Source organism: Nymphaea colorata, chromosome 1, assembly GCF_008831285.2.
Source record: "Nymphaea colorata isolate Beijing-Zhang1983 chromosome 1, ASM883128v2, whole genome shotgun sequence".
In the NCBI taxonomy this organism is placed as follows: Eukaryota; Viridiplantae; Streptophyta; class Magnoliopsida; order Nymphaeales; family Nymphaeaceae; genus Nymphaea; species Nymphaea colorata.
In genome coordinates this window covers 5,596,162-5,614,689 of record NC_045138.2, presented here as the reverse complement: position 1 = coordinate 5,614,689, position 18,528 = coordinate 5,596,162, and the positions used below count along the sequence as shown (strand labels likewise).

Genomic DNA, 18,528 nt, shown 5'->3' with positions numbered 1-18,528 from the left:
GATCCTTTCCAAACCAAGGTGGAAGGTGAAAAGGCATTTTTTTTTCACTCGTACTTGAGTGGAAAGCATTGAAAACATGCAAATAAGCAACAATTTTGTGGATTGAAATTACAAAAATTTAAATAGATGAGGGAAGAAAAAGGGGATAGGATGTTTTTATGCGAGTGTTGGCTTGGGGTTTTCTTCTTCATTGCTTGGGGTTTTTATGTTCTCCACTGACTCGAAGCAACAAGAGGCATTAATAGAGAGGGAAAGAAAACTTCAATTTCTTGTGTGAGGTTCTTCATTGTTCTTTTTTCTTCACTTTTTTATGACCATTGGGGCAAGAGAAAGATGACTTTGTCATGAGATCTATCTACCTTGTGGTGATCTGTCGATTTTTTGTTATCGGATTGCTCTCAACCTTGTGGCATTTATCTCTTACTTTTTCGTGGGATTTCCATGTAGAAAATTAGTATTTATCTTCTTTTGGTGTTTGCTTTTATTTCATTGGTTGTTACGTTCCCGTCCACTGAAATCTCTTAATTAATAAAAGTTTTATTTGGGAGTGCGGGTGGAAGAAATATTGTTCGTTTATTTGCACAGAATAAAAATGCTTATTTACAGGTATTTTTAGTCATTGCCATTGTTTGTAAAACTTCATCATTTGGTTTGTGCCTGCTTTTCCCAACGTAAATGGTATCGAAGCTTTTGGTTCAAGAATAAACATCATTACCACAAGTCAGGTGATTAGTTCGATTGACACAAATTATAATCTACACAAAACAAAGTGAATGGATTTTTGTTTGTGAAGATTATGCATCTTCTAATATTTACAACTCAAAAGCCAGAATCTATCAGTAATGAAGATTGAAAGTTTGAGCATGAGGGGAGGTGTAGATTTTATCCGATAATTTGTTGATGAGAATGTCTATATTACGTTCAGCATGAGAAGCATTTGAAGACATTATGGTCCTCACTTGAAAGTTTGCATGCTTCATAGACCGGCAATAATATGGATGATGCAAGTTAAGCATAAGGAAATTTTGTTGTCGATCGCTTGAATGAATTCCAACGACTTATTAATCAATTGCTGGACGTGAGTCTAAAATTTGAAGATGTAGTTTTTGAACCTTGGTTTTTTCTCACTCCACTAGATTCATATGAGACATTTTGGGTCTCACTCACTAACTCTATGTCAAATAGTATTACTTTTATGAAGCTTGTTAAGGTTGGTGTTTTAAATGAATAGATGAGAAGAAAATCTAAAAGTCTAGAATTTGTCACTAAAAAAAGGGAGAAAAATAAATTCAAGAGAGAGAAATGTACACATAAAAATGGAAGCAAATCAAGGTCAAGTTTCAAGAATATGTTATGTCTTAACCGCAGTAAGAAGTGGTACATCAAAAAATATTGCTTTCAATTGTTGGGAGAAAATATAAATAGTAAAAAATAAGATAGAAAAAATGAAGATAATAATGATCGTGTTGTTGCAGATATTATTTTTTTGCCTGTATCCTATTTTTTCAAAAATATTCAGCTGGATATCTGACCTAAATCTAATATATTAACAGAACACCTTTAGCAGGGGGCCACGCACCGCCTTTGACTCAAAAAACAATTGACGACAATGCGATCTGCATGCGTATCAGCCCAACCAATATCAGCCCAACCAACTGTGTTGTGCCCCTCAACTGTATATATATAGAGTCAATGAGTGATAAACATTTTCGTCACATAATAGTATTATTTCACTTTTTTTTTTAAATTATTTTTGTTCAATTGTCTATTACAATAAATCAAACTGCCATCACAACTATATAAACTTAATATAATACAGTTGAGTATGAGATATTTCTACTTGGGGCTTAAATTGGACCAACTGTTTTTTTTTTATAAAGTTCAAACAGAAGAAACAACAAAAAATGACAAAACCCTCAAATCAGATCCACCCATTTGTTTACTGCCAAGCTTCAATTTGAAGCAAAGCTTTACCAGTAGCTTCACACCCTAAAAATTTAATTACACGAAATTTTTACAATTTGTTAAAACTCAGTCAATGGAATAAGTTACACGAAAGAAATCAAACAGAAGTTCTCAAGTTGACAAGACAAAACAGAAAAAGAAGAGACAAAGAAATAACATCATTTCCAACCAATTTTTAAATCTACATGCATGAGATAGATGTGGCTTACAGAAGGTTATTTATTATGTATGCCATTGAAGCCAATATGTCATTCCACTTTCGATGGTAAAATGATGTATATAACAAAGTGCCTTGAGGAGCGTTGATAGTTGATGTCAAATAAAAAATGATATCTACAGTTTTTCAAAATAATGTGGAAAGCTTGGCCTCTCAGTGTAAAATTTTCTATCAATTAATTTCCCCAAAAGTCTAGACAGAGTATTATAAAGTTGAATTGACTGGATAAATTTTTAGAAAATCCAGTCAGCTGGTTGCTGTACGAGGTGCCAACATGCTGAATTATTCCAAACATTTAGAAAAAAACAATGAATGGATGCATGGTATTATATTGTACATGAACTAATAATTGGTGGACTCCACACAGCCGCAGTAATTCTTAAATTGCTCGCACACACCCTTTGTACGAAATAAATTACAAAAGTGTGGTTGTTCACTTTTCCTAAAAAATCTTAATATTTATAAGTTATCAAAGTTATTATTTTCCTCCTTTTTTGTCAAAAATAAAAATATATTAAAAATTCAAATTCCAGAAAATCTTAAAATATTTTAAAATTTTCATAAAATTGCCGTCAATTTAATAATTGTCGGTCTATTCAGACCAACTTTGTCAGCATTGATGCTGATGCCAATTCAGCTTGTATAGGACTTTGCTTTGGAATTAGCATGACTATTTTTTTCATAATCCGGCTCGACGATGGGCGAAATTCACTTTGCACCCATCCTCTTCCCCAAAAAATAGAAAATAATATATTGGGTGTAATTTGAAAAAAATTAATTGGGTTAATGTAGAAAATTTGGAAAATATATTTGGCTTGTCTAACTAAAAGTTTTTTTTTTTTTATTTTGTGCTTATAAGGAAAAAATCATAGCTGAGCCATATGAGAAAAGTCTTTTTACTTTTCCTTCCAGTGTAATTCCTAACAATGTTGTGAAATTCAATTTCTAAACCAATTTTCACGGCTATTGATTAATTGAGTTGGCCGACCTACCAATTTAATGGAATTGGTCAAAGATATTGAAAAGTCAGTTTTTAACAAAAATATGAAAGATCTGAATAAAAATTAATTAAAAGTTGTTGCACTAGGAATGTAATGTCAATGAATGCTCTCATTTTGGGATTTGAATGCAGATATAATTGCAAATAAAAAAATCATATGACATCCGAATTAGCAATCCAAATATGGTTTGAATATGATTTTTAAATTCACAAGCCCAATCTGAAACCATCTTTGAAACCAAATCCAAACTGCATTTTCAATATGTTAAAGAACTGACTATCAAAATGGATCGATATTAGATATGTGATATTTATCCAAATGAATATAAATACAGCTGTGGATCTGATCGAATATTTTTTTTTAAAGCTGAATCCGTTCGGATATCATTTCATAAATCCAATATAATTTGGTCATTAGATTTTTTTTTTTCCATATCCAATTTTATGAAGGAGATCAGTAATATATCCAGTTTGAATTGGATTAACTTACATTCCTAGGTGCACCCTTAAAGCAGCCATAAAATTGGATCAGTTTGCCATCAAAATATCTCAATGTTGCTAAACTATTTGGTGCAGTTTTTTTTTTGGGTAAGTAGGAGATTAACAACCACTACCCGAAGAAGTATTCCTCCTGACAGGTTATGCCGGATAGAGATGTCAACTGATCGGATTCGGATCGATATATCCTTAATCATATCTGTTTTTTCAGACATTCATATGTTCGGATTTGAATTCGAATAAAGAAAAATGATATTCGAATCTGAATCTGAAATCCGATTTTACAATTCGGACTATATTTATATCTGAATCCGAATCCAAATTTTGAACAGGATTTTGCCAATTTTCAAAATTTAATAGCATTAGATATTAGATATTTGTCTAAAAATGAATCTGATTTGAATCTGTATCTGAATCCGATTGGATATTTATGTATATCTGAATCCGATCGGATGCCCTTTATCAAATCTGAATCCTATCCAATTTCTTAATCGGATATTTTTTTTTTCATATCCTATTTTTTGGATCGGATCGGTCAGATATCCGATTCAAATCGGATATATTGACATCCCTAATGTTGGACCTAGGTGGGGTCCACTAAACCCTTCAATTTGAGGGTTGCGATTCAAACTTTTACATCCCAAGAGTGTACCACTCATGGGAACCGAACGACATGTCTTCTAAGCATCTACTCGTCCGACTAGCTATATTATGCCCCTTAAAACTATTGGGTGGAGTTCTTGAGTTGCTAAACGAGGAATTTTCTATTGTTGTAGAATTCAAAAGTTTTTATTAATCATATTAAAATTGTACATTGTTGGAAAATTGTACAACTTGGCGAGACATATTGAATGCTTGTGCGTTGTGGGAACTTGATGTATCCCCTCATCAGTATTAGACGCGTGGCCCCACGGCCCACTAGAGGCACGGAGATGGCCCCACTGGCCACCGCCACGGTCCACATGTCATGCAGGAGAGGAGCTCATTAATTAAGCTCTTACCCCACTCTAAACACTCACAGAACTTTACAGTCTAGATTTTCTGTCTCATTATTGTTTTCTCTATTGTCCAAAGCTTTATTGGCTTGATTTTCTTTCTCATGATTGTTTTCCCTATTGTCCAAAATATCATGAAATTGAGCTGAAATTTAATATGTGAAGGAGTTTGACCTAGAAAAAAATATAAAAAAGCTTTATTGACATTTTCCCCATAATTAGATTTGACCTAGAAAAGGAAAAAATAAAAAAATAAAAATCTTTAAAATGGAAACCGATTGTACAATTTTCTCAAACTATGTGTATACAAAAATTTAGTCTTGTATTGAAAATTGTAAGGGATCTTCAAGGGTTTATAAATGGGTTCATTACTAAATAGTTGTTCTGGTTCTTAGCCCTTTTAGGGTTGAAGCCGAAACAGCTAGGGGTAGGTTGGAATCCGTCAAACCAAAGGGCCCAAGCCCATGAGTTGGTCGAAATGGTACAAAGGTTGCCATCATTGTCCAATGGTAATCTCTTGTGGGATCGCCAAGATTTGAGGCCCAATTATCAAAGAAACTCATTTTAATAAATGGGGGAGCGTATTGACGTAAAATATTGGTATAAACAGGTCAAGGACAAAAACGAAACAGTAACAATATGATTTTAAGGATAGGTTGAAGTGAAATATATATTAGATTGATCCATTTTTAGGTTTTAATAGTGTTTTTATGACAAGAAAAAAATGAATGACTGTCATAGCATCTACATTTTGATAATAAAAAAATCAACATTTTTCCCATAAAAACAAGTTGGTTCAAAGCATGTGTTATACCAAAATATTTTTTATAAATATATTAGGATGGTTATATTTTATTTAAAACAACGTTTTAACCAAAAAATTGAAAGGTTTGTTTCTTTTTTGCTCTGTTTGGTGTTTATATATATATATATACAAACATAGCTACCGAGCACCAAGACTGCAAATACTATCATCACATCTATGGATTCCATCAAGCTGGTAGCAGAGGGTTTAGCAGCCCTGCTTGCCCTTTTCTTGATCTGCAATATTTGGAAAAAAAAAGAAAAGAGAAGCAAGATGCCGACTACCGCAACCCAACCGTTCTTGTCCAATAGTCGGACGCCTTGGCCGGCTGACCGGAACCACACCTCTCTATAGAGCTGCTGTCAAGCAAGCACATCCGGGTCGACGCGGTGGGCTCCTTTGTGCGGCGCCTGTACAGCAGTTGCAGCAGCCGTGAGCCGGCTGAGCTGCTCCGTCTCTCCACAAAGCCATGAAGAGGGTTCACCTTAAGATGGATGAAGTTGCCTCGGCTTGGCTTGCAGAGCACCGCCGGAAGAAATCCAATGCGCCAGCGAGAAGAGATACTTGATTGACGTGCTCATTAAAGAATTAGAAGACGGCCACCGCTATGGTACGTTACCACCTCTCCCTCTTTTCCTCTTGTTTGTTCTGAAGTAAAGAAAGCACTAAAATCGCTAAGCTATTGTCAACCGCCATTTGCAAGGAATTTCCTAACGTCAAACTTGAGAGATTTTGGCAGTAAAAAAAAAAATACATAACATTGCGTTTGACAGTTTGGATTTCAGATTCTTTTGTCACATACCACGTCAGGTTTATGTGAGATTTATGGATTTCAGACCCGAAGTAATCAGACTCATCTTTAGTTTTTCTAATTGTTAATTATCAAAAAGTTTGGTCGCCATGTCTATTTAATATTTTGGATTTTTCTTACTAACCGACTTTGATGTTTGCTTCTTTTTGTGATTTAAGTTATTTTTTTATAACTTTCACCATTTTCTTGTCATTTTAGCTTGTGCCATCACCTTGCCAACTATTTAACCAGATTTTTTCCATCTAGCTCTCATCATCCTTACAAAATTTCATATTTTTATTTTGTAACTTTTTTTTAGAAAATTTTCTAAGACATCCTTAAAAATAATTAAAAGAAAAAGACACTTAACCTGAACTTTCATATTGCTAAAAATACCCTTAGGCTTTGCACTACTAATAAAAAACTTTTTTTTTTCAAAAAGGCCACATTTTATAAGTTGATTTGTTAATTTGTATTATTTTTTTACTGCTTCGATAACCCTAATGCATGATTAGTTATATCTAAATGACTTTGTTTTCTATCTATATACTTAAAACAATTTAAATTTTTTTTTTGTTAGCGTTATAATGATTTTGAAGGAAATTAAACCTAAATACAATTAATTTACTTGTCAATTTAGCAAGAAAAGCCCAAACTTTCCCCTCTTTCCATTGCCTTCAAGGTTCAAGGTTGTTTTTGGTCCTTAAGATGCTCCTACACGAATCAAACTGACAATCAACAATCTGTCAGTCCAACCAACTACACTCTACTTGAACACTAAATATTGTTAACTGACTTAACAGATTGAATTTTTATAGATTTTACAAGCACTGGATAATCTTCTGCACCTTTTCTATTATATCGATTAAAAAAAAACTTTGGTATATTTTGTCGATATGAGCAGGTTAGCTGCAGTTTCTATTATGATCAAAATTTTAACATATTTTCAAAAATTTGCGATATTTTTTCGCATCTTTCTTCCATCTCCATGGTAATTCATTCTTTTAAGTTAACAATTTAAGGACTTTACAAACCAACAAACTTTTTTGAACCTCATCGACAGATCAAATTTGGGTTGGACCCAAGCATCCCAGATTTCAACTTTATGGATCCGAATTAGACTTGGATTTTGAGTTTTTCTTTTGAAACCAGAACCGATCCAATTAACCTTTGATTATATATATATATATATATATATAAGTCCGTAAAAAAAAGTGAAAAACATACAGGTTGCGTTTATTGCACCGTGGATTTGAAATCCTCTCTGATCTGATATCCTTAGGATCTCAAATCCATGAATTTAAGATCGGATACCCCTTCCTCCCTCTCTCCACCACCCACGAAAAAAAAAATCTGATCTTAAATTAATGGGTTTGAATAAGGACGTTTGGTTCTCTTTGATTTTAAATCCTCAAGATTTGAGAACCATGGATCCTCATGATTTGAGACCTATAGGTTTAATATCAGACCCCCATCTAATTTTATATTTAAAAGGCGTTTGATTGCCTTGGATCGGAAATTTGCGGTGATTTGGGATCATTGTGAATCTCAAATCCACATACTTTACGTCACACCCCCTCCCGTCGGACATCAAATATGGTTTGGATATTAACCAAGGATCTCAAATTCTTCTTTTTCACATACTGGTAAAAATCTAGTGTTTGTTTTTCTTACACAAAAGGGACTTTACTGATGGCCCTTTACTTCCTCTGATAACCAATCACACTTGAGTGGGCTCTCTCTCCCTCTCTCTCTTCACAACACCACATATCTTAAAGAAAGCCCAAGATGAATTGGACTACCATGTGAGCAAAGACCAACAAGTGGACGAATAAGACATCAACAACTTGCCTTACTTCTAGGCCATAGTCAAAGAGTCAATGCGCCTATACCTAACGACACTGCTTTTGCTCCCACACAATCAATGGAACCCATTCAACTTGGTGGGTTCGACATGTCGGTTGACTCAACCCTGTTTGTTAACTCGTGGAAGATTCATCACAACCCGACATTGTGGATGGACCCAAAAGAGTTGAAGCCAGAGAGGTTCTTGAGCAACGGCAATGAGATGACCAGCTTTAGTGGTCAGGACTTTGTGTTCTTGCCATTTGGGTCCGGAAAGAGGTTCTACATCGACTGGCGGATGGCCATGCAAGTTATTCACTTAACTTTGGCACGCTTGCTACGGTGCTTTGAATGGTCTACGCCCATGGATGAGCCGGTTGACATGACCGAGGGACATGACTTAGCCTTACCCAAAGCAACTCTGCTTAGAGTCCTTTTGAGGCCCCCGTCTCCCTCCCCACCTCTAGTTGTGCAACTATTGATAGTACTTGTTTCTAGTGTGCTATAATATTTTCGATGATACGGCAGATTCATAATTTCATTTTTGTGATCAGATTTTTCCAGTGCAATTTGAAACGAAGAATGAGGTCATAAGAAATTAAAAAGTTAGATAAAAAGAAAATTGTGGATATTGCATGTTAATTAATTCATTTTGGGTTGTTTAAATAGGTAATAACTCTCATTTCCAAACGGTTTGCTGCAACGGCAGGAGCAGGGGCTGGTAGGAGGCCAGTTCCCTCAATTATTTTACCATTTTTAAGAAATGAGTAAAAACAATAAAAATATCTGTAGAAAATTTTACTACCAATAATAATTCTGTAATCAATAGTGTCCCCTATGTGATTTCTGTATGCATAGTTCTCATGGATGGACATTCCATTTCAATATAGGTAATGTTATTCTGAAAACAAATTACAATGCTATTCACTTACAAAATATTCATCTAGATAATAAAATAAGATAAGATTTTCACGGTAAGCATCCAACAATGCTATTCACATACAAAAGAAGTACCATCCAATCTATCCAACCATTTAGTTTGTGTTTGATTAATGCAAATTTGGTTCTTGCTCTCTCCCTTTACGGGTGGGCTGCCAAGTGTTTTTGCAATGCCGACTATATGCACCACACAGTTTATGTTTTTTTTTTTTGTGTAGTGAGGTGTAAAAATGAATACAGTATCCTTATCTATAAAAAGAAACAATCCTACAAAAATAAAAGATGGAAAGTGGAAGATAAAAAGTTCTCAATGAGTTTGTTTTCTTTTTTTGAAAATGGCTAAAATGTTCCTATTTCTTCTTTGGTGCATATTTATTACTTGCACTAGGGTGGTCCTCCCAACCGGGTCTATCTAGTTCATTTGTGGTTGGCTTTATGTCTGCTAAATATTTTACTATCTACAAGGCTATTTGGTAATAGTACCAGTTTGTTATTGGTTCATGAATATGGCGCAAAAATTAAAGCACATTCATTTAATATTGTCTGACTGTTCGACAGATTCATAGGATAATGACAATTCAACCGGCCTTCAAAATATCATAGTGCAAACGATGGAAGAATGCTATTGGTAAAGCCTAAGAAGGAGGTCTCCATCATTGTCCTATGGTAATCTCTTGTGGGGTCGCCAAGATCTCCAAGGCCAATCATCAAACAAACACATTATCATATATTGGGTTAGGTAAAATATTGGTATAAACCAAACAAATAGGTCACCGACAAAAACCAAACCTTTTAAATATGATGTTTAAAGTATTTTGTTGAACTAGAACCGTGCCAATATGATCTTAAGGATATGTTGATGTGAAATACATATTAAGTTGATCCATTTCTAAGTTTTAATAATGTTTTTATGACAAGAAAAAATGAATGGTTGTCATAGCATCAGCATTTTGATAATAGAAAAATCAATATTTTTTGTGTAAAAACAAGTTGATTCATAACATGTTAGCATGTGTTATATGAAAATATATTTTATAAATATACGAGGATGGTTATATTTTATTGAAAATAACTTTTTAATAAAAAATTAAGAGGTTTGTTTCTTTTTATTGCAGACAAGAGTTTTATGTTATATACACACAAAAGTAGCTACCAAGTACCGAGACTGCAAATACCATCACCACATCTATGATTCCATCAAGCTCGCAGCAGAGGGCTTATGTAATATTTGAAAAAAGAAGAACAGAGATACTTCATCCAGCTCGCAGCAGAGGGCTCACACACAATATTAAGATACTTCATCCAGCTGACCGGAACCACACCTCTCTATGGAACTCTCAGTACTCTTCTAGAAAAGCACGGGCCTCTCTTCAGTCTCTTGAGCAGAAACGCCTTGCTACAATCGTGCCATGTTCGCATTCAGCCCATATGGACCTTACTTTGGTGAACTCCGCAAGATCGTCGCCATCGAGCTGCTGTCAGGCAACTCGAGCTGGTCAAGCACATCCGGCTCCTTTGTCCGGCGCTTCTACCGCAGCCGGTCGAGATGAAGCAGCATTCAAGCTGCTTTAGTGAAGCTCTGGATGAGTTTGTCAATGTACTTGGTACGTTCACCGTCTCTGACACGATCCCATTGCTGCGGTGGCTAGATGTGGGTGGTCACCTCAAGGCCATGTAGGTCATGAAGAGGGTTCAAATGAAGCTGGATGAAGCTTGCAGAGCACCACCAGAAGGAATCCAATATCGCCGGAATCCAATAGCCCCGGCCAGAAGAGGGACTTGATTGACGTGCTCATAAAGAATTAAAAATCGTCCAGTTGTCGGAAAATAATCAAACTGATGCCATAATTAAAGCCATCGCTATGGTACGTTACCACCTTCCCCTCCTGTTTGTTCTTAAAGCACTAAAATCACAAAGCTATTGTCAACGGCCATTTGTAGAGAATTTCCTAACGTCACACTTGAGAGATTTTGACAGTTAAAAAAAAATACATAAAATACTGGTCGGACGTTTGACAGTTTGGTTTTAAATTATTAGGACTTTAAAACCTTCAGGTTCATATGAGATTTATGGATTTCAGACCCGAAGTAATCAAACTCCTCTTAAGTTTTTCTAATGGTTAACTACCAAAAAGTTTTGGTAGCCGTGTTTATTTTTCTATAACTTTTTGTGATATAAGTTTATTTTTCTATAACTTTCAACATTTTCTTGTCATTTTAGCTTGTGCCATCACCTTGCCAACTATTTAACCATATTTCTTTCCATCGAGCTATCATGATCCTTACTAAATTTGATATTTTTATTTTGTAACTTCTTGTTAGAAATTTTTCTAAGACATACTTAAAAATAATTAAAAGAAAAGGTCATCTAACGTTAAGTTTCATATTGCTAAAAAGACCTTTAGGTTTTGCACTACCAATAAAAAACTAATTTTTTTTTTCAAAAAGGCCACAATTTGTAAGTTGATTTGTCATTTTTATTAATTTTTTTACTGCTTCAATAACATTAATGCATGATTAGTTATATCTGAATGACTTTATATATATATATATATATATATATATATATATATATATATATATATATATATATATATATATATATATACTTAAAAGAATTATGAGATTTTTTGTTAACGTTATAATGATTTTGAGGGAAATCAAGCCTAAATGCAATTAATTTACTTGCCAATTTAGCACGAAAAGCCGACACTTTTCCCTCTTCTCATTGCCTTCAAAGTCCAAGGTCGTTTCTTGGCCTCAGGATGCTATACTTGTCCCTACTTCAAGCCTAAATATAGTTTATTGAGTTAACAGATTGAATTTTTACAGATTTAAGAAGCACTGGATAATCTTTTGCACCTTTTCTATTATATCGATTAAAAAAAAAAAAACTTTGGTGTATTTTGTGGATTTGTGCATGTTAGCTGCAGTTTCTATTATTGCCAAATTTTTAATATATTGTTAAAAATTTGCGATATTTTTTCGCATCTTTCTTCCATCTCCATGGTAATTCATTCTTTTAAGCGAATAACGTAAGGAGTTTACAAACCAACCAACTTTTTTGAACCTCATCGACAGATCAAATTTGGGTTGGACCCAAGCATCCTCCATTTCAACTTTATGGATCCGAATTAGACTTGGATTTTGATTTTTTCTTTTGAAACCAGAACCGATCCAATTAACCTTTGCTTTTATATATATATATATATATATATATATATATATATATATATATATATATATATATATATATATATATATATATATATATATATATAAGTCCATAAAAAAAAGTGAAAACATACAGGTTGCGTTTATTTCACCGTGGATTTGAGATCCACTCTGATCTGATATCCCTAGGATCTCAAATCCATGAATTTAAGATCGGATACCCTTTCCTCCCTCTCTCCACCACCCAGGGAAAAAAATATGATCTTAAATTAATGGGTTTTAATAAGGACGTTTGGTTCTCTTTGATTTTAAATCCTCAAGATTTGAGAACCATGGATCCTCATGATTTGAGACCTATAGGTTTAATATCAGACCTCCATCCAATTTTATATTTAAAAGGCGTTTGATTGCCTTGGATCGGAAATTTGCGGTGATTTGGGATCATTGTGAATCTCAAATCCACATACTTTACGTCACACCCCCTCCCGTGGGACATCGAATATGGTTTGGATATCAACCAAGGATCTCAAATTCTTCTTTTTCACATACTGGTAAAAATCTAGTGTTTGTTTTTCTTACACAAAAGGGACATTAGATCAGCCTAGGATCTGGGATCTCAAACACACATTTTGTTCAAATGGCTTCACTGAATGTACTTTGTTCTATACATATTTAGATCATTCCTCTGATAGCATAAAAGAAATGGCCCTCTACCAAAGCTTTACTGTTGTTTGCTTGTGACTCCTTTAATTCTCTAGTATTAGTTACCACTAATCTCCATTGTCCTGAACTATTCCAGGTTTTGGTAGTTGCCGGGACGGAGGCCACAGCAATCACACTTGAGTGGGCTCTCTCTCTCTTGCTAAACAACCCACATATCTTAAAGAAAGCCCAAGATGAGTTGGACTACCATGTGGGCAAAGACTGACAAGTGGACGAACCAGACAACAACAACTTGCCTTACTTGCAGACTTATACCCAGACGACACCGCTTTTGCTCTCACACGAGTCATTGGGACCCATTCAACTTGGTGGGTTCGACATGTCGGTTGATTGAACCCTGTTTGTTAACGCGTGGAAGATTCATCACAACCCACATTGTCCGACCCAGAAGAGTTGAAGCCAGAGAGGTTCTTGAGCAGCGGCAATGAGATGACCAGCTTTGGTGGTCAGGACTTTGTGTTCTTGCCATTTGGGTCGGGAAGGAGGTTCTGCGTCGGCTGGCGGATGACCATGCAATTTATTCACTTAACTTTGGCACGCTTGCTGCAGGGCTTTGAATGGTCTACGCCCAAGGATGAGCCGGTTGACATGACCGAGGGACATGGCCTAGTCCTGCCCAAAGCAACTCTGTTTAGAGTCCTTTTGAGGCTTCATCTCCCTCCCCACCTCCAGTTGTGAAACTAATGATAGTGCTTGTTTCTAGTGTGTGCTATAATATTTCCAATGATATGACAGATTCATAATTTGAAACGAAGAATGAGGTCATAAGAAATTAGAATGTTAGATAAAAGGAAAATTGTGGATGTTGCATGGTAATTAATTGATATCAGTTGGGGTGTTTGAATAGATAATAAGTCTCATTTCCAAAGGGTTTGCTGCAACGGCCGGGGCAGCGGATTGTAGGCGGCCAGTTCCTTCAATTATTTTGCCATTTTTAAGAAATGAGTAAAAACTTTTAAAATATCTATAGAAAATTTTACTACCAATAATAATTCTGTAATCAATAGCGTCAGGTATGTGATTTCTGTATGCATAGTTCCATGGATGGACATTCCATTTCAATATACGTAATGTTATTCTGGAAACAAATTACAATGCATACAGAAGCATTCATTTAGATAATAAAATAAGATAACATTTTCACGATAAAACACTAAAGTAGTAGTGATCTAAAGGGAGCTTAAAAGTGAACAAAAGAAGTACCATCTAGATCTATCCAACCATTTAGGTTGCCTTTGATTACTGCAGATTTAATATCCACTGTTTTTAAATCCGAACCCAAATCCAAATTCAAATTCACACTTTTATACCAAACTAGGGATTTAAAAGACTAACAAGAAGCAGCTCTTGGCAAGACGGAACATATACCTCCCAAAATAATCCCTCATAGATTTTTCTTGCACCACAGAGTTTGTTGTTTTTTTTTTGCGTAAAAGATGGAAAGTGGAAGATATAAAGTCCTCAATATGTTTGTTTTCTTTTTTGAAAACGGCAAAAATGTCCCTATGCCTTTTTTGGTGTGCATTTATTGCATGCACTAGGGTGGTGCTCACAACTGGATCCACCTAGTTCTTTTGTGGTTGGCTTTCTAATGTGTGCAAAATTTTTTAATGTCTACATAAATTAAAGCACATTCATATTTAATATTGTCATAGTGTCCCATTAATCTACTCCATAGATTCATGGGATCATGACACATTGCTCATATTATCAAATGGTCTCTATCTGGTCGAAAGGAATGATGCGGCTGTCATGGATTACGTGGTTCTAACAATTCAATCAGTCTCCAAAATATCGTAGTGCAAACGATGGAAGAATGCTATTGATAGTAAAGTCTAAGAAGGAGGTCACCATCATTGTCCTATGGTAATCTCTCGTGGGGTCGCCAAGATCTCCAAACCCAATTATCAAACATACCCATTATAATATATGGGGTTGTGTATTGACCGAAAATATTGGTATAAACCAAACAAATAGGTCAGGGACAAAACCGAAAACCCTTTAAATATGATATTTAAAGTGTTTTTTTTTGGAAGTATAGCAGTAGAATATGTTATTAAGGATAGGTTGATATGAAATATATATTCAGTTGATCCATTTCTAGGATTTAATAGTGTTTTTATGACAAGAAAATAAATGAATGGCTGTCATAGCATCTACATTTTGATAATAGAAAAAACAACATTTTTTGTGTAAAAACAAGTTGATTCAAAGCACGTGTTATATCAAAATATTTTTTTATAAATATATTAGAATGGTTATATTTTGTTTAAAAATAATTTTTTAAACACCTCTCTCTCTTTTCCTCTTTTTTTTTTTTTAAGTACAGAAAGCACTAAAATCGCTAAGCTATTGTGAACCGCCATTGAAGAGAAGTTCCAAAGGTCAAACTTGGGAGATTTTGACAATAAAAAAAATATATGCATAACATACTTACCGGGCGTTTGACAGATTGCATCTAAGACTCATAGGACTTGAAAACCGTGGTTCTAGATCCGACTTTTCCCTTTCAATCTTAATTCTAACCTTTAGTGTTTCAACAGAGAGAAGTAAAATAAGAATGTTAAGTATGAATCCTAGGTCTCATGATTCTTTTGTCATATCAACAAAAGCAAAACACGTCAGATTCACGTGAGATTTATGAATTTTCAGATCTGAAGTAATAAACTCCCCCTTAAGTTTAATTTTCTAATGGTTAATTACCAAAAAAGATGGGTCGCCGTGCTTTTTTCTCTTCTAAATATTTCAGATTCTTCTTACTAACAGGTTTTGATGTTTGTTTCTTTTGGTGATTTAGTTTAAATCTTTTTTTATAACTTTAAGCATTTCTTGCCAAATTAAGCTGATTAAGTGAACGTGTTAGCACCCTATTTAAACTGATAAGATTTTGGGTCCTTCTCATCACCTAATTTCTGTTTGCATAATGGGAATCTAGAAAACTAAGAGAAATGAGAGTATCATATATACGCAGTATATTAATACTAGAAGAGTTTTTAGGTTGTGCTTGATTCCACATGGATCTTAGATCCAAGGAATCATAAATCCATGATAGATAAAATCCACATTTCAATCAAATTGTGAACTTCCCATGATCAATAAAATCATGGCCCCTGATTTTAAATCTTCAAGATTGGAGAGCCATAGATTTAAGACGAGACCCTCCCCACAATCTTAAATCAGGCATGTTCTTGTAGTTTATATTCGAGGGGTGTTTGATTGCCTCAGATTTGAAAATCAAGGTAATTTGGGATCATTGAGAATCTCAAATCCACATGCTTTAGGTCAGACCCGACACCAATTGTAAGGTTTTATCTATAAACTAAGGATCTCAGTTCTTCTTTTTCACATAATGGCAAAATCTAGTGTTTGTTTATGTTGTAGTTCTACATAAAAGGGATATTAGATCAGCCTTGATCTGGGATCTCATGCTACCAGCCTCACATTTTGTAGTTTCCGTAAGGTTCAAATGGCTTTTCAGTGAATGTTCTTTGCTCTATATATATTTAAATAATTCCTCTGATAACAAATAAAAGAAATTGCCCCATACCTACTTTTTATTCATGTTTGCTTGTGACACTTTCAATTCTCTAGCATCAGTAAAGGGCATAGATCTATTTACCACCAATCTCCATTGTCTTGAATTATTCCAGGTTTTGGTAGTAGCCGGGACCGAGACCACAGCAGTCACACTTGAGTGGGCTCTCTCTCTCTTGCTAAATAACCCACATCTCCTAAAGAAAGCCCATGATGAGTTAGACTGCCACATCGGCAAAGAGCGACAAGTGGATGAAACAGATGTCAACAACTTGCCTTATTTGCAAGCCATAGTCAAAGAGTCAATGCGCCTATATCCAATGGGACCGCTTTTGGTCCCACATGAGTCAATGGAATCCATTCAACTTGGTGGGTTCGAGTTGCCGGTTGGCTCAACTCTGTTTGTTAATGTGTGGAAGATTCATCACGATCCGACATTGTGGATGGACCCAGAAGAATTCAAGCCAGAGAGGTTCTTGAGCAGCTGCAATGAGATGACCAGCTTTGGTGGTCAGGACTTTGCGTTCTTGCCATTTGGATCGGGAAGGAGGATCTGCGTCCGCTGGCAGATGGCCATGCAAGTTCTTCACCTAACTGTGGCGCGCTTGCTGCAGAGCTTTGAATGGTCTACACCCATGAATGAGCCGGTTGACATGACCGAGGGACATGACCTAGCCCTGCCCAAAGCAACTCCGCTTAGTGCTTTTGAGGCCCCGTCTCCCTCCCCACCTCTATTAGTTACTTGTTTTTAGTGTATGCAATAACATTACTGATGATATGGCAGGCTTATGGTTTCATTTTTTGAACAAATTTTCAGTGCAATTAAAAATGAATAATGTGGTGATAAGAAATTAGAATGTTAGACAAAAGGAAAATTCTAGATGTTGCTTGTTAATTGATCATGTTGGGGTGTCTAAATAGGTAATGAGTTTTAAGGAACATAGTGTAGCTGGTTGGATTAGTGGATCAATAAAATCTTAGTTAATTGCAGGTTGAATTCTTGTGGATGCTACTTTTCTCGTCAGGAAACTACCATGGACACTACTCTCTGAGTTGAGGGAAGTAACCATAAGTGCATCTGGGTTGACTTGAAGGGATTTCAACTTCTCACCCCAGCGGTGGGTTCCCTCCTGCTCGCCCAAACTGAATAAATAGCGACAGAGGTGGGGTGAAGCAGCTTGTGATGCATGGATTGGTGCGATGCCACAAATTAATCCATAGTTCTGAAGAATCAATTTCTTATGATGGGGTGGCCTATGAAAAATATACATTGGAGGAAAAAAAAACATTATAAGCATTCTGTCTGCCATATCCAAGCTAGAACACATCGTAAAAGTACTGTGTGTCATGGTTTTTGTTGCACATATGGTCGAATGAGGTATATTTGATGGAACCTTGTGAGATTATCTCCACCGCTTTTGATTGGCTGAGCTATACAATAAGAAAATTTGAGGGAAAACAAGGCAACATACTTGAAATCATCAAATAAAATTGGCACACGTTGGCCAGATTTTGAGCGCTGACATGTAAAACTCAAGCAGAGAACAAGTAGTTTTGTAGTAGTAATATAAAACAATTTTTAACAGAACTCTAAGTTTGGATCACAAGGTGGAAGGTGAAAAGTCATTTTTTTTTTCACTCGTACTTGAGTGGAAAGCATTGAAAAGATGCAAATAAGCAACAATTTTGTTGATTGAAATTACAAAAATTTAAATAGAAGAGGGAAGAAAAAGGGGATAGAATGTTTTTATGCGAGTCTTGGCTTGGGGTTTTCTTCTTCATTGCTTGGGGTTTTTATGTTCTCCACTCACTCGAAGCAACAAGAGGCATTAATAGAGAGGGAAAGAAAACTTCAATTTCTTGTTTGAGGTTTTTCCTTGTTCTTTTTTCTTCACTTTTTATGACTATTGGGGCTAGAGAAAGATGACTTTGCCATGGGATCACTCATGATCTTTCCGTTCTTACTCTTTCTTTGTTTTATTGTATCTACCTTGTGGTGATCTATGGACTTATTGTTATCGGATTGCTCTCAACCTTGTGGCA

The 18,528-nt window shown here is 35.3% G+C and overlaps 1 protein-coding gene and 1 long non-coding RNA gene across 2 annotated transcripts; both read left to right on the top strand.

Moving 5' to 3' along the window:
• The first annotated feature begins 6,026 nt into the window (after positions 1-6,026).
• On the top strand, positions 6,027-13,776 carry LOC126409782 (uncharacterized). The gene is made up of 3 exons (XR_007572498.1): positions 6,027-6,090; positions 10,170-10,919; positions 13,028-13,776. It is a non-coding gene; the product is annotated as an uncharacterized LOC126409782 (long non-coding RNA).
• A 3,014-nt stretch (positions 13,777-16,790) lies between these two features.
• On the top strand, positions 16,791-17,237 carry LOC116245867 (xanthotoxin 5-hydroxylase CYP82C4-like). Its single transcript, XM_031617459.1, has one exon. The coding sequence runs from the start codon at positions 16,791-16,793 to the stop codon at positions 17,235-17,237; it is 447 nt and encodes a 148-aa protein (XP_031473319.1).
• Positions 17,238-18,528: the final 1,291 nt, after the last annotated feature.